Source organism: Urocampus carinirostris, chromosome 5 (genome assembly GCF_059441175.1).
Source record: "Urocampus carinirostris isolate Australia breed hairy pipefish chromosome 5, RoL_Ucar_1.0, whole genome shotgun sequence".
In the NCBI taxonomy this organism is placed as follows: Eukaryota; Metazoa; Chordata; class Actinopteri; order Syngnathiformes; family Syngnathidae; genus Urocampus; species Urocampus carinirostris.
Genome location: NC_142353.1, coordinates 31145676 through 31163216, shown reverse-complemented (window position 1 = coordinate 31163216; position 17541 = coordinate 31145676). Strand labels below are relative to the sequence as shown.

The window sequence follows — 17541 nt, the reverse complement described above, 5'->3', positions numbered from 1 at the left end:
TCTGAATCCTATTGATCCACATTGCTGGATTGCAAACCTGCCCCAAAACACTCAAGTATCATATTTTTTTTTTTTACATAGACCCCGTCCCCCAAAAAAACAGAAATACGTTCATACCGTCGAAAGTAACCTAAATCATATTTTTTTCATCAAACACAGAAAATTGGATGTTTAGCACATAACCCAAAACGTTGGATTATAATGATTCATGTAGTTGGTGTACCCTCAAATACTGTATCATTTTATATAGTCAAGTCAAGTCATTATTATTTGTATACCCATCCCCACACGAAAAACTGAAATCAGCTTATGCTGTACAAAGTAACCTCAAACAATATGAATTTTGCTTCAGACAATCAAGAAAATGGACCTTTCGTACATAACCCAGAAAGTTGAATCATATTGTTTTTTGCACTCTCATTGCACTATTGTTATGATGCACTTTTCTTTTTCATTCATAAACATTGCAATATTATTATAACTTGGGCCAGTCTCCAAGCACTACGATGAAAATATAGTTTCTCTTTTTTTTCCTCTTCTATGTCTTTATTACATGTATACCCTGGAGTGCGAGGTCTAATCTCGTTGCATAGAATGTTTTCATAACGTTGATATCAAGGACAATGAAGAAAAATGCAGTTCATATTTATCCATGGAATTGATCAACTCTTTTTTGACTTAACTTGTCCAATTCATTTATTTAGTTATTCATTGAGAGAGCGACACATACTTATTTTAAGCTAAGAGCTTTATTTAGCATTTTGGTCACTTTTAAGTATGTGTTACTTTTTGTTTTTACTTTTAAGTTTCCTCTCTCCCCCATCATTTCCGTAACAATGTGAGGCACACGTAACAATAATAGTTATTAATAATCTCGTCATGCAGCAGACTGGACTGCCTTTTTTTTTTTAAATTCTTGACAGCGTGGGCAAGACGTGTTCCGCAGGCCATCTGTTTGACACATGTGGACTCCGGGCGAACGAGTATTCATTAATTAATACCTATCACAACACGCTTTGGAGCGTCTTGAGGTTTTTTTTCCAGGATTTGACGGAGAATCGCCAGCGACCAGATGGAGGTTTGTTCCAAAAATGTCACGGACGGAGAATGATGCAACGCGGTCCTTTATTGTTGGCGGCACGGCTCTGTCAGAACAATCTCCACAGCAACTTCTTATATCACTCTCACCAATGAGATGTAAGTGGGTCTCGCGGGCTGCATCAGATGTCCTCTGAAGCAATCACAAGCTTCATTTTCTCATAGTCACAAATGTTTTTTTTTTTTGTCTTGTTATTCTCGACAAAATGCTACAGACAACGATATTAGCGATACTTTTAGCGGGATTTAATCAGTGTCTGGTCATTGCACAGTGGCTTCCTGTGTGTGCTATGAAAATTGGATACACCACATTACCCCTTTATTGTTGCCTTTTTAAAATTAAAAATATACAACGGCACCCAGAATATGAAAGGGAAATAATCCAGGGAAAGAGACTTTCTGGTCATCATGCAAACATGTTTTTGTAGCCCAAAATCCCTGCCCGTTGCACTTGATGGATTCATGTTTGACGTACTTGACAATCTGTGTTTTTGCAGATTTGCCGCTCTCAGAGAGCAAGCGAGTGCGGGTGAGGAGAGTCAGGTGAGGCTTGAAGCGCTTTCCAAAAGGTGCTAATAGGCTCGCCTCATGTAACAGCTGCTGCTCCCTGACCCACTGCCCTGATGTCACCTCAGCCGAGCCGCAACTTTGCCGTTAAAATCACATTTTAAAAAACAAAAAGGAGTCCACACAATCCTTGAGACCACTAAAGTAGAAAAATAAACATTTTTTAGAAACATAGTGGCTAAATCAGGGGTCTGAAACTCAATTCACTTCGGGGGCCGCTGGACCTAGGGTCTGGGTGAAGTTGGGCCAAACAAACAAAAAAGCTAATTAGAAAATACATTAAAAACAACTGTTCTTAAATATCTTTCAAAAATGTATATACAACATAAGATCTAAAAAATGGAAAACATTCAAAATGAATTTGAAAATCAGTCAATAAATAATATTTTTCCATAATCTAAGTGAGTTGTATTTTTAGAAGTGAGTATTATTTGGTGCCTCCTATTGGTACAAAAAGTACATTTGATTTAAAAAATAAGCAAAACATACATTAAATATCATAAAAACATGCATTTTTTTTTCAAATTGTAGGTTGAGAAATTTGTATTCAGTTCACATTTTATGATCGTCACATAAAGAGAGCGGACATGGTTTGCTACAGGTACCCAAAAACCTGAAAAAGGCTGGGCAAGAAATGAGTAGGAAAATGGAACGTTTTAGTCACTTTGAAACTCTGAGGTTTGCTTTCTTCCTTCTGCTTTTTAGCACTTGTTTTCGGTTGCACGGCACAGCACAGCTACAATGAATGTCAAAACATTTGGTAATTTTACCAAATCTTTAACAGTTATTTCAATATTTAATTTACATCTCAATGATTATGTTGATAAGTCTATTAACTGCATGAAGTAACATTCCTGTGTTGTATATGTACTTATTTAAAATGTTAATTTATTATATGCATTAGTAGTACCAACTGTTTAGCATTTTGTTATCTTAACATTTTGATCTGGTGTACCAGGGGTTCAGAACGCATTATCATTTGTTTCCATCCCCCCCTATACGTCACTTTGCAATCCGCATGCACGTCTGAACGAATTAATGTTGTAACCCAGGAGTCTACTGTACGTCCGTGTGCAAGTGGCCAAGCAACAATATGCAATTAATTTAAATAACAGATAGTAGGTACAGTAGTTTACTTCAACAGCCAATACCACCATTCAGAGTAGGTTTGTCAGGATTTTCAGGAACACAACAGGTGTTTAACTAAATAGAAAATATGCTTAACAATAGAGTGTGGCTCAAAATCTTGAATAAACCAAACACCTAACAGGTACCACTGCTTTTTGTCAGAAATGTGCCCGGGTGCACCGATAAAATCTGTTGGGTGGAGCACCGAGATGCCAGTACAAGCTTGCTCCTCTGACTCATGTGTGTGGTCCATTGTCACCACACCTTACTGATGAAGGGTTCACCTACTCACTCCCTTTTCCATTCCACTAGTCTCTTGGAGAGTTTCTGCTTCCAATGAGCTCTCGGGCACAAATTATTTCCACTAAAAATTAACACTGCATTGTCAATGTTTTGCTGTACAATAGTGCAGTGGTTTTCAATCAAGCATCTTCTAAAACTTAGAAAGACAAACAGGTGACTATAAGAGCCATCTCAATTAATTATGACAAATAAAAGTGAGAAATTAGTTGTCACATTTATTGTTAGAGCTTTAGATCACTAAAAAGCCTCAAAGGCTTCAGATACCGAAGGTTGAATTAAAAACATACCAATCGCCCTAACCCAAATTCAACCGAAGCACCCCCAAAAATATAGTATTTTAAAAACATGTTGTCCTTAATAAAGGACAGGATAGGCTTAAATATGATAAAACTCTAGGTTGAAATAAAAGGAAAACAAAACAAAAATGTGAACAATGCCGCGTCAGAAATAACCCACTGACTTGAAATGGTTCAGTCCATTTCATTCCCTAGCACCACTCTCTTTAAAATATCCCTTTCAGAATAAAGTTTGACATGTATTCTCAGAATTAAGATTTACTCCTTATCAGTTGACCACAACATTATCACATTTTGATGGATTATCTATAAACCATCCTTCCATCCATTATCTGCACCGCTTATCCTCGGTAGGGTCGCGGGGGTGCTGGAGCTTATCCCAGTTATCTTCGGGCAGTGGGCAGGGTACACCCTGAACTTGTTGCCAGCCACTCGCAAGGCACACAGAGACAGAAAACTCACTCGCTCATTCACACTTATGGACAATTTGGACAACATGCATGTTTTTTTAAATGTGGGAGGCAAACGGAGTGCCCGGAGGAAACCCACGCAAGCACAGGGAGAACATGCAAACCCTGCACAGGAAGGCTGGTAGTTGGATTTGATCCCATGACCTCAGAACTGTGCCACGGGCGCGCTAACCACTCGGCCGCCGTGCTACTAAACATACCCTAGTCTTGAATCAAAAAAGGCTTGACTAATAAATTATAATCAATTAAGTCCAGTCAAGCTTTGCAGATCCTCGACTACAAAAGCCAAAAAGTACTAAGATTTGAAAAAGACCATGATGTGGTCCCAGTTCTTTTCAGATGCCAGGTTAATCAAATTCTTCAAAATTCGTTAAAATAACGGCTCTTTGACACCACTATTTTTAAGACTTCTGCTACTGGAAAACATGTTTCATGTTGGGAAGCAAACCCCTATCCAAAAGCCCGGGGAGGGATGGGTGCCGCCAGGCTGCACTTGACTATGACACACCACAGGAAGTTTTGCCCCATTGACCCTAGTGGTTAAAGAATCAGTCAAGCGTGAACCAGGTACTAAAGTTAGTTCTGTTCAATTTTACGATCATTAATACTTTTTAATGCATAACATTTCACCTAAACAAAGACCTACAAAATATTTTGAGAAATTGATACTAAAAAGAGAACGTTTTGAAATATCTTGAGTGCTGATCGAGTTAACTACTCTCTGAATTTAGATTTCCAAACCCTAATTATCTATAGTTGTAAGTATGTAAACCTTTTGGATTTTTCTATCATTTCTGTATAAAATTAGCTTCAAATGTGCCATGATCTTTGTCAAAATCACAGTTGAAAAAAATGTGTCAACTTTAACTAGAACCACCCAAACACCGTTTCCCATATTGGATAGTATGCTAACAAAGGGAAGCTGGGGAGGAATAAGTGACTAAACCTTCTGCTCAAAGAGCAATGGAAACCAATATTTACCATATATTTCAAGTTGAGCGACATAAATACTTAAATAATTGTCTTATACGAAACTTTGAAAAGTGAGAAATTCTAAGAGGTTCAGATACTTTTCCATACCACATATTTTTAATTTAAATGTGTAAACTTTAAAGCAGTTCAACGCAAAAAAGTGCATCTATCTTAAATGGGAAAAAAAATGAGCTACATGTTCAAGGATACTTACTTTTGTAGCTTTTCATATTCTCGCTCAAAGTCTCTTTCCACCTGTAAAGAAATGTATAAAAAAGTGACTAATTTTTCAGGCGGATTGAATGATACAATCACAGTGTATGTAATCTTTAACATTTGTATGGACAAAGGTGCCCATCATTGAGTAAAAGAGCCATTTTGTTTATATTCTTACTAAAGTAGAGTGGTCACAGTCACTTTAAGATACATAACTTACTAGGTCTTTTCCATTTAGAACAGCAAGCCTATTGACCTTATTATTTTTTATAGTTACAGGTAGATACATTTCTTACAGTCTTGGAGACAATCTGCTTCTTGGGTTGCCCAATCTTGAAGGGGATCCTAAAACGACAACAAAATCGCCTTTAGTCCTATTCATATCAGACCCACCCACATATAGGGTTTGTAGACCCTTTTCAATGCCAAATTCAAACACTTTTAAAATATTTTCAAAGCCAATTTATCCAGTACCACTAAAAGAAGTAATCTGGCGTGAATCAATCCATAGCCCTGTATTTGAGGTCAATGAGTGCTGCATGTAGGAGAAAGAACCAGAAAATTTGAGAAATCCTAACCCTAATACTAACCAGCAGCATAATTAACTAAACTGGACATAGAAAATGTAAATTAAACTGATTTTCATTAGTGTTTTAGCAGTCTCCGTCTGATCTCTGTTGAACTTTTGTGTGAACTAAGCTTTTGTAAATATAAACTCATTAGAGGCAGTATTTTTCTCCATTTAATTTGATAGCATAGAAATAAGTTGTACTCATTTCTTACCCAATATCTACAGTTGTGGTCAAAAGTTTACATACACTTGTGAAGAACATAATGTCATGGCTCTCTTGAGTTTCTGGTTATTCCTACAACTCTGATTTTTCTCTGATAGAGTGATTGGAACAGTTTTTTGTCACAAAAAAACATTCATGAGGTTTAGTTCTTTGATTACTTTATTATGGGTGAACAGAAAAAGTGATCAAATCTGCTAAGTCATAAATATACATATAGCAACACGAATTAGCAATTTTGTTGACTTAGAAAGTAGTGTTAGTGGAATGGGCTTCATAGCATGGACTCTAAACTTCTTGTGAGTACTTATGAGTGACGAAAACTGGTGACTTCTCTTAGGCCATTTAAATAGGGCTCATTGGATGCAAACGCCTACAAACGCTACAATGGGAAAGTCATAGGAGCTCAGCATGGATCTGAAAGAGCGAATCATTATGACTTGAACAAGTCGGGAAAGTCACTTGGAGCCATTTCAAAGCAGCTTTAAGTCCCAAGACCAAAATTGCAAACAATTGTTTGTCAGTATAAAGTGCATGGCACTGTTTTGTCACTGCCACAATCAGGAAGAAAATGCAAGCTATCACCTGCTCCTGAGAGAAAACTGGTCAGGAGGGTAAAGATTCAACCGAGAATCACAAAAAAGCAGATCTGCCAAGAATTAAAAGCTACTGGAACACAGGTGTCAGTGTCCACAGTCAAGCGTGTTTTGCATCTCCATGGACCGATAGGCTGCCGTGCAAGAAGGAAGCCCTTACTCCAAAAGGCTGGACTGAAGTTTGCTGCTGATCACATGGACAAAGATAAGACCTTCTGGAGGAAAGTTCTGTGGTCAGACGTAACAAGAATCAAGCTATTTGGCCACAATACCCAGCAACAGGTTTGGAGGAGAAAAGGTGAGGCCTTTCAACCCCAAGTACACCATGCCTATCGTTAAGCACAGTACAGTGGTGGTATTATATTATGCTGTGGGGCTGTTTTGCTGCCAATGGAACTGGTGCTTTATAGAGAGTAAATTGGATAATGAAGAAGGAGGATTAGCTTCAAATTCTTCAAGACAATCTTAAGTCATCAAGCCCGAAGATTGGGTCTTAGGGTAGCTGGGAGTTCTAACAGGACAATGATCCCAAACACATATCAAAAGTGGTAATGGAATGGCTAAAACTGGTTAGAATTAAGGTTTTAGAATGGCCTTCCCCAAGTCCTGACGTAAACCCCACTGAGAACTTGTGGTCAATGCTGAAGAAACAAGTTCATGTCAGAAAGCCATCAAATTTAACTGAACTGCACCAATTCTGTCAAGAGGAGTGGTCAAAGATTCAACCAGAAGCTTGTCAGATGCTAGTGGATGGCTACCAAAAGCGCCCAATTGAAGTAAAAATGGCCAAGGGACATGTTACCAAATATTAGCGCAAAGGTATAAAAGAAGAAAACCTCATGAATGTTTTTGGTGACAAAGAACTTTCTGTTCCAATCCCTCTATCAGAAAAAAATACGAGTGGTAGAAATAACTGGAAACTCAAAAGAGCCATGACATTATGTTTTTCACAAGTGTATGTAAACTTTTGACCAGAACTGTATGTGTAGTGAGAATCAAAAACAACATTTTCTTTGTTGTTGATGACTTTGATCCCTGAAAATAAAGTTGTTATCTTACTTCTTGCAATCTTTTGTTGGAGATATTACCGTCTAGGATTTTTAATGTCAACATTTGTATTTTTTTTTGCTGATGTTGACTTTGAACACTGATATTAAGTTGATATCTTGCTTCTTGCAAATAAATTTTTTGAGACTTTGCAATCTACGATTCACAATCCCTTTCTATTAATCGTCTGGTACAAATTGACAGGAATTCCACCAATATGCCACAACAATGCGCGCGCAGCTTGGCTACTTCACACTTTTAAGAGGTGGGGAGCGAAGCGGGCAATGCCACTTCACATGACAAGGCCATACTAACTAATAGCAGCTGGCGTTAATTAAGAAGCAAGAAAAAATGCAATGGAAAATCGAAGCCATCAGAGAGCAGTGCCAGCATCATTTTTGAGCAGACTCGTTTTATTTTTCTCCATTTAATACGTGGTCGTTGATTCAGACTGCAGAGAACACTTCACCGACAATTCAAGCACTTTTCGAACCTTGAAAAAGCAACATTAAAATTCAAACATTTTCAGGGATTTCAAGCACCCTTACGAACCCTGCACATTGAATGCTAATCATTACATGGTCTTTTGAGAAATGCCATTTTAACCATAGGAGTAGTAAATGCAGTTGTGGGTGTGGACATCGTCTGATTAACTCTTAACAAATGCTCGTTGTTCTGAGCTGTTGAGCAAATAAAATGTCAACCAAAACTTTTGGAAAAAGTCAGAGCGCTCAATTGGAGTTTTGACAAAAGAACACCGTGCGTCCCTAGTTAAAACACACACTCTTTTATTCCCATTTCAAAACCTGAGCTTTAAAAAAAAAATCTCGCTGCATCAGAGTGCTGTGTGAAGCCAACAGCGCCTTACCAAAACGATGAATTGCTGGATTGTCATTGTTACAGCCGCTAATGGGCTGAAATCTAAGCGATATGATGGACAGTTGCGCCTGACAGGTAGGGTAAGGCGGCAGCTGCGTCAAAAGAAAGGTGTGTAGTCTAATGAGATGGAAAAGAGAGGGTGTGAGGTAGGGCGGATTGCAGGAACCAGGAAGGAATGCAATAGCACGTGTGATGTAGATCTCCAATTCATCATGTCTATATATATATATATATATATATGATAAAAAAATATTTTTAGAAGCACAGTACAAATGAGACTGTGCCAAATGATTAGCTTGGTAATTTTATTTTGGCACAAAATATTTCCGTAAGGGAGCCAACAAGGTATTTATTCTAAAATTATTATACAAACACTTTGGACTTTAATGAGTGTGTTTTGTTAGTCATTACTGCGGATCCATGGAATAACCGAAGCACAAAGCATAATTCATGTTTAACACAAACAAAGAATAATAATACATTTTTTTAAATTGCGATCGGTTTCCTACTTTCTGATAATGAAAGAAACCTTTACTGAAACATGCCTCTCAAAGCCAAAAAGTAAGTGTACCATGTTTCCATTATGTTAATTTTCTATTTGCCTCTGTTTGTTATAAATATACATTTTGCAAAATACTGTTGAAAAGTGCTGTCAACGTACGATATAGTTAGAAAACATATATATTTTTTTGCAGTTTGCAGGCTCATATTACCGTAAATTCCGGGCTATAAGCTGCTACTTTTTTCCCAAATGTTCAGCCCTGCGGCTTATTCAGTGAAGCAGCTAATTTATGGAATTTTTCTAATGGCCACTAGCGGCGCAGGAGTTTAACAGGTAAGATTGAGATCAGTAAAATATGTGCGCCAAGAAAGACTGCAATCTCTAAGTTTTAGCATATATTTTCTGTAAAGTTAAGGTACGCTCCGATACTGAGGAAGATGCCCCTGATGGCAATAGTTATGAGAAGGAAGTTGTAGACGATCTACCGTGAATTTCACATTTGCGGGATGCTTTTTCTTCACAGGTATGTTTGATACATTGCGAGCGTGATCCTACTAGCGTGTTGGTACCTTTCAAAGGCACGGTTTGGGATGAAAGTTATATTATTATTATTAAAGCTTTGAAAACTCAGTGTACCGTCTTTCTTCGTAAATATGTGTAACCATGTATAATATGTATTTGCAACTGTATATTTTTGTAATGTATTTATTTTAGAGATTTATTCTGTTATGTGTTCTACGGACGAATCAAAAATAAGGGGCGGAGCAAACGCGGGCTGATGGGAAATGTGGTAAAGCTGAGTTACCGGTAAATCTGTCTGTTGTCACAGCGGACAATAGTGGATATATATTTTTCCCACCCTTAACTTTGGAAATATACATTTTGTTTCCTTGGATTACTTTCAACGAAACCCTGACTTACAAGTCTGCATCATATCTTAAGTACGGGTATCATTTTCTATTAGTGATGTCAACTGTAGTTATGGGATTGTGTACTATCTATGAAGTTACAATTGTGGAACTTACAGTCTAGCCCAGGTTAAACCTGTGAATGTGTTGCAATCTTTACTGTGGGCGCCCGCGGCTCATACACGGGTGCGGCTTGTGTAGGTACAAAATTGTCAAACCACTCAGAAAGTGGTGGGTGCGGCTAATAATCAAGTGCGCTCTGTGGTCAGGAATTTACGGTAAATTACCTAGCATCATACAATTAGTAATATTTCTCATTGAAAGAATCTTGGTCATGAAACTGAGGATGCAAGGATGAAAAGTTGGTGTGTGCCTCTGCTGCCACGGTTTCGGACTTTGACTAATGTTTACATGGAAACGCCACATAGCTAACTTTCTCTACCTAGCACTACCATATATATATTTTTCCTTATTTATCCTGACATAATTTCATCCATTTTTTCCGATAATTGTAACATGTTTATCTTGGAGTGCCATGTCTAATTTTGTTTCAAACCATGCTCATAACTGTATTTTGTTATCAATGTCAATAAAAACTATTCTACTCTATAGTATTTTTTTCTATTCTATTAATGCAGTTGAGCTGTTTTAATTCATAAACACGTACTTTGCAGGTGACATTCAATGCGTTTGTCCCTGGGGTTTAATGACTGACACTAAGATATGTGCAAGAAAAATGTAATTTACAATCATTTTAATTATACTATTATCAATATGCGATTGTGGCTTGTTTTGTTACATTAGCCTACGCCGACTACGGCACTGTCATCATCAGTTATCGGCATTCACTCTCCTGTTTCTTGAAAGCTCCAAAAAATGTACAGCACTCAAAAAAGGATAGATTGTTTAGTGAAACATTTCAAGCTATTTATTTTTCATTACAGCCTGCAACTATGCTCAGAGCACAATAAACTTGATAGTGTTATTTGCATTGTAGATCTTTCAAGCGATTTGTTTCATCTGTTGCACTTTTTCGTCCGACGGAAATTTTTTAAAAGCTCTCAAATGCCTTTTTTGTTTTACGAGACTTTAAAATATGCACCTTGTGATAGGCCAGTCAGTTGTGAATATTGTTTTTAGGCAAGTCAGTGCAAAGTAAAGTGTTTTTGCGTTTGACACAAATGTCATTATTTTGGTGTTGCCGTTTCAGTTTTGAGCAGAGGGTTCCACATTTTCACTTTTTGTTTTCGCTCCCTAATTTTTATTTTGAGGCATCCCTATAAGAAAAATGGTCATCCCAGAAGATTTGTCCATACAGACGCTCCCCTAATCACAACATTCGACTTACTAAAAATGGTAGGTACGAACACTTTTTTCAGGATGTCGAAAAACATCCGGACATTGTTGTAGGTTAGATTTTGTATTGTGTGCACCTTTTTCCAAGTAGAGGACCGTACTGTAGTGCTTCTTTCCGCTGCATGGCGCTGTAAGAGATAACCCAGCATCCACCCCGAAGAAGAAATCCAGCATCTACTTTCTAGTTCGTGTGTAAACATACTACACGTACTTTGACGTTTTTATCGTTAAATATTTCGTACATCCATTGAATGTGGTTGATGTAAATTGTAAAGAAGAGGCGAGACGTTTCTTTTGAAATCAAAGTGGAATATTAAAGCTTGACGCGGTTGCGAAAATGGTTGGATGGCTTTTTTTCGCCCACTTTCTACCACGGAGGAGGTAGTAGCCTAACTCTTGAAGCACACCTTCCACAAGTGTGTTAAACTCAACTTTATTCATCTTTATAGAGCATATTATTTTATTAAATGTTTATTAGTACAAAACAATACAGGTTACTTATACAAGCCTTAAACATGCAAAATACCACACTGAACTGACAATCGATCGTAAGGAACCTATCTCGTTCATAAGTAAGGCAGCGTCTGTATTTTATTGTTGATGTGGGAAAACATGACCAATTTTACTATTGTAGTTGTGATTACAGCAACAATAAAGTTTAACAGGATTACACTCAGTCCTTTAACTGAGCTGTCAATGTGTTCAAAGTGCGCACTCAACATTTACTGAAACAGGCGTGACGTCACCTCTACCCAAAAGCACGTAAGCATGAACAAAGACATAACAGTTTTCGGGGCCATAATGCACGGGATGCAAGAGCTAGTTCCGACCTCGCCTCTTGCAAGCAGCACAGAGCGCTGGTTGAAGATGCTGGGAAGCGGAATTGTTCCGCCGGTGACCCCAAAGTCAAAGCTGTCACGTCATAGGAGCAAGTTTGCAGTCTGTGCTGGAATGTGGCCCTCAGCAGAAGCCATAAAGAGCTCTTTTCAGGGCCGTTGGACCCCACTCTTGACCTTGTGTTTGGCCGTGCGTGCTGGCCAGAGTGCCGCTTGCCAGCCATTGAGCCAGGAGACCTGAATGACGCCATGACACTCGATTGCTCGATGGCCGTCGTCCTTCTTCCGTTTTACGCTGACAATGTGCCAAGTGTCATAACCATCTGATAAGTGTGCATCCATTCAAAGATGTAAAGGGTTATAATGTTGCTCCCATAGTTTCTTTCAGCTGTATGAAATGTGCTAAAATTTGCTTGGCTTATTTTTGTTATTTAATATATTCTAATGGTTGGATTTTTGGTCTTATTTTGCGCATAATTTTATCCAATAAAATAAAGTAAAATAACAAAAAGGCCCAACCCAACTTGGGCTCGCAGTTAACGTAAAATTTGGATTATAAGCCACGACTTTAGCCCCCAAGTTTTAACCGTGCGGCTTGTGCAATGATGCAGCTAGTTTATGTATTTTTTCAAAAGGGGCACCCGAGCAGTAAAGATGAGTGAGACAGGTGGAATACATGAGTCGAGGAAGACAAAACTCTAATGTAACTGCGCATTGTGCATGAATAAAACTAGAGTAAACAGAAGCTTAACATCGAAAAGGTGTCAATCGCTAACTACCATATCGGAAATCATTTTACGAGTCTATTTAGAAACAGTAATAATTGGGCGAATCGAACGGATTACAAGAAACAACTTCCAACGAAGCAGAAATATTTTAGGCGGATTTCTATTCATGCGTTCACATTATCGTGTGTTTTGTCGTAAATATTTGACACAGTTGGACTCTATGGATAGTCCTTGATGTAATGAAGCAATTTTCACAGACATTCAAAGAAGTTGAGGACGGCCAGGCGACATAATGGTGAGTTACGCCGGCTTTATAGTTTTCGGGTATCTTGTTTCAGACTGATCATGATGTTTCTTTGAGGAGCATATTTTGAAATGGTCATCATATCTTGAAAGTCAAGAGTTGCATGGTACGGACACGTATTTTTTTATCAAAAGTGCAGCGGCCCACCGGCAGGCCGTTGGAACGTTAAAGGATTAAGGAACCTAAAATAAATTACAACTTTTTCTGTGTACTGTATTTCATTTTAAATATGTGGGAACATGCGGCTTATCTTCAGGTGTGGCTTATCTATGTACAAAATATTTTTTTCCTTTAAAAATGTACTGGGCACGGGTTATAACCATGTGCGCTTTATAGTCTGAATTTTACAGTATTATAGCCCGACCCCGTCAATTAACATGATTTGCAGGACCGATCCTGTCTTTCGTCATGGAATCCAATTTAAAAAAAGACTTAATATTTATATCTTTTATATTTCTGTATCTGCAGAGGTAACATTAACCAACACTTTTCCATCATGGACAGATTTGATGGCAAAGTTTTGAAGGCCCGTAGGTCATTTTGAAAGGTTGAACATTTTTTACGCCCTTAAGAATCGCGGCACATTAACAGAGAGAGAGCCAGAAAGACATACTTTTAAAAAATGGCCAACACGAACGTAATGATTGACATTTTAGGCCGGGGCTTAAGCTTCTACCTTTGCAACTGATGGGAAAAAGGAAGTACCTAATTACAACTAACTGCCAATGAATATGTTTGCATGCAAGCAATAATCCGAATAAAAATTGAATATTGGATTTCTGGAGCTATTTGAATTAATTGTTTACCTGTCTCGCTGACTAGTAACAGACTATTGAAATAATTAGTCGAATAATCAGATAATTATTTATCTAATGAAACAAATGTGTCCATTTTATATAGTTTCGTTACAGTCTGTAACAAAAGTACTTAACGATTCTCAAATGTTTGATATCAAACAGTGTTAACAACTGACATTTGCCATTTTTGATGTTTTAACAACTGACGTTTGTTTCTCGGATGCATTTTGTTTGTCAGAAACGGCTCTCTTTTTCATGCATAAAAATGTAAAATACATGTCATCAAAACCATATTGGCCTGAATGTTACTTGAATCTGACCAAGGCCTTTCGTTCAACTGTCCAGTCTGCTTCCTCTTTAAATGAATCACTGAGGTATGCCGTGATACGCAAAGTCTGCTTTGCAAACTTTGCAAGTTGTCTTTTTAGGTTAAATGTTCCTAAACTTACGAAGTTTTGATACGCGAAATTTACGTTGACGCCACCATTTCTGTATGTTACCGCTCGAAACAGAGCAAATATCAGCAGAGTTTACAATCCCGTAAAATGTTTCACGCGGTTGGAAACACGTGTCTGGTGACAGTGGTCAACAATGGAATTAATTGTCGATCATTACTACTAGCGATTTTTGGGGACAACATCGACTTATCATTGCAGCCATAGTCTAGAGACAAACTGATAAACCTGTAGACATGGCATTTCCAAATATTCCAAACACAAGGGCAAAGTTGGACCGGCGTCATTACACGAATAGACGGTGTTTCCAATATTTAACATTTGACAATAAACAGACGGTGATATCATTTGAAACACATACCAAATCACACGAAGTTCTGTGCTATGCACTTCAAAGTGTGCTCCATTGCTGCGTCTCGTTTATTTCCGATGTGTGTTTGTCTAGCCACAAGCGTGGATTTACAGTATATATAGGAAGATGCACCTTTAGCCTTTCCATTGTGGGGGTAGGAAATATCCCAGAGAAATAAATCAATTCACATGAAGCTTGATTCTTGAGTAAGCCAGAGTTTTTGTGGTTCATTCATCTAAGTACGAAAAGTCCCAAAGTGCTTTGGGGCATAAAAATATCAAGTAATAGGTAAACAGTGTGTACGCACAAGAAATCAGGCTACTCACTACGTATAAATGCAAGAATGATATTAAAATAAAAGAACTAACCCAACGATTGCAAACGGAAAATTGCAGTCGGACTAAAACATGAATCGGATTCTTGTGCGTGTTTACATTGATTTACATAATTGTAATATTGGAAATATTCCAATTCCAATCATATTATTGCCTGCATGTAAAAAAATCAAATGACAGCAGATAATGCATATAATCCACAGCTCTCTCACCATGATTTTCTTTTGAACACTAGGGATGTCAACGTGATGGTTTTCTGACCTTAAGTGAGGCTTTTCTCCGTCAAATTCGAAGTAAATTGTGGAAGCAACATTTAACCCATTAACGTTATTGTAAAATTCCACTAAAATACCACTTTGCAGACTACTAAAATCCGGATAAATTTGATGCTGTTCTCGAACCATTTGTAGAATATGGAAGGTTATTGGTTTATTTTGAAAGGAAAGACTCTTGATGTTTTGTCCCAAACTGAAATAATCACTTTATGTTCTACTAACATTGCATTATATGAGTTGGAACACACAGAAATAGAACGTATTTTTTTTCGCATTATTTTTTTTTTCTCTTTTGCAATCAAATGCCTGCAGAAGAGCGCAACATGAACATCTTAGCTGGAAAAAAGTAAGACAATAGCTTGAAGGATTACCTGGTAACTTGTCAAATTTGAAAAACTAAACATTGTATTTTACAAAGTTTCTATGAGTAGGTTTAGGCGTTTCCAAAAGTGGCGATTTTGGGGACGACCGGTTAACAGTGCTACAAGTTTTTAACTCTGTATTTTACTTTGGCCAATTATTTAGACACTGTGAAAGAGTTGTAAATGTTTGACTTCTCTTTCCAGAAGCTAATCAATGATTGTGCACATGCGTAATAATGGTGCATAAAAATGAATTACGAGTGACGTTGTGCATTCTGATTTTGGGGTCTAATTTGAATACACAGTGAATATCATCCTTCTGTTCAGAACTTCATTGGCTAATTAATTTGTCATTCATCATTCGAGTCAGTTACTACTGATTGAAGATATTCAGAACTAAAGTAGGCAATCTTAGTTTTATCAAACAAGCCCTTATTGGCTATTGCCGGCTGTGGACCGTGAAAATAAGCGTTTTGTTGTCTGAGAGTGGTGTCAATCAAAAGATCAGAGGCTAAGGGGCCATATTGAAAATAATTTTACAAGTCTGTTTATCTGTAAACAGAAATTATATGGCGATATGAACGGATTACAACAAGGAACGTCCAATGATGCAGAGATGATTTTAGGCGGATACTTTTTGTCTGTTGGCATTATCTTTTGGAGTAAATATTTTACACAGTTGGATTCACTGGACAGTCCTGGATGGAATAACTCCATGTTTGCAGAATATCAACTCATCAACTGACTTCCCAGGAGACTTATTGGTGAGCTAGACTGGGTAAAAAAAGTTTTTGGCTTTGAGAGGCATGGACGCCACCAGGCTGAACTTGCCCAAGACACACCACAGGAAATAGTGTCCCTACGACCGTAGTGGTTAAGGGATCCAACCAATCAATCTGTTAATACAGACACTTCCCTACTTACGACCACTCGACTTACGAAACACGGTAGATACAAACCTTTTTTTCGGGTGTTGAAAAATATCCGGACATTGCTGTAAGTAAGAGTTTGTATTGCATGCGCCACGTGGCACTGTGAAAGGTACCCAGCATCCACACCGAAGAAAAAAACCCGGCTTCTACTTCCTAGTTCGTGTGTAATCATAAAAATGTATACTGTATCGCTAGCGTGCTAAGAACTTTGACGTTTTTATTGTTTTATATCTCATGCATGCATTCAATATGGTTGGTGAAAAGTGTAACGAAGAGGTCAGCTGTTTCTTTTGAAATGAAAGTGGAATAAGAAAGACTGATTGCAGTTGAGACAATGGTTGGATTTTTTTTTTTTCGGCCACTTTTGACCACAGAGGAGGAAGTCGTCTAACTGTTGAAGCTCATCTTCCAAAAGTAAGTCAAACTTAATTTTATCTTTATAGAGCATATTATTTTATGAAATGTTTACTTTTTACAGGGATCAGAATGGAGATTTTCATTTTCAGCTGAAATAGCCAGGGTCCAGGAATAAAGCAGGGCGAAACAATGCGGCCAATTTTTCTAACGGCCGCCAGGGTGCGCCAGAGCAATAAAGGAAAGAGTGAGACAGTCGGATTTTGAATTTGTTTGCTACGCAAGAGAAAAAGTGAAAAAGTCGGAATGCCTTTGGGGTTCAAAAACAGCGGAAATCCGCGGAAAATTCTGATCCCTGTTTTTAGTACAAAACAATACAGGTTACTTTTACAAGCCTTAAACATACTTATATAAACCTTAAACATACAAAATATACCAACTTACGAACAAATTCAACTTACAAACGATCGTCCGGAATCTCGATCCTAAGTAGGGCAGCGCCTGTACAGTAATCCCTTATTATAACACAGTTCACCTTTACGTCAATACATTATGTTCTGCAATCTGATTGGCTAAGAGATCAAATACTGGTAGAAACCAAAACCCTTTACAGGTACAGTATACTGTACTTGTATTTTTGGACAATTGGACCATTAAAAGAGTTTATTCTTTCATTTTAATT

At 37.7% G+C, this 17541-nt stretch overlaps 1 protein-coding gene across 1 annotated transcript in view; it reads right to left on the bottom strand.

Annotated features, from left to right (window-relative positions):
* The window catches only part of bin3 (bridging integrator 3), a 61597-nt gene that overhangs the window by 42773 nt on the left and 1283 nt on the right, over positions 1-17541 (bottom strand). The window contains exons 2-3 of the mRNA XM_088336445.1: positions 5347-5395; positions 5049-5089 (exon numbers count right to left, since the gene is read on the bottom strand). Coding sequence (XP_088192571.1) covers positions 5049-5089; positions 5347-5395 — 90 coding nt within the window. The remainder of the gene's footprint in view (positions 1-5048; positions 5090-5346; positions 5396-17541) is intronic.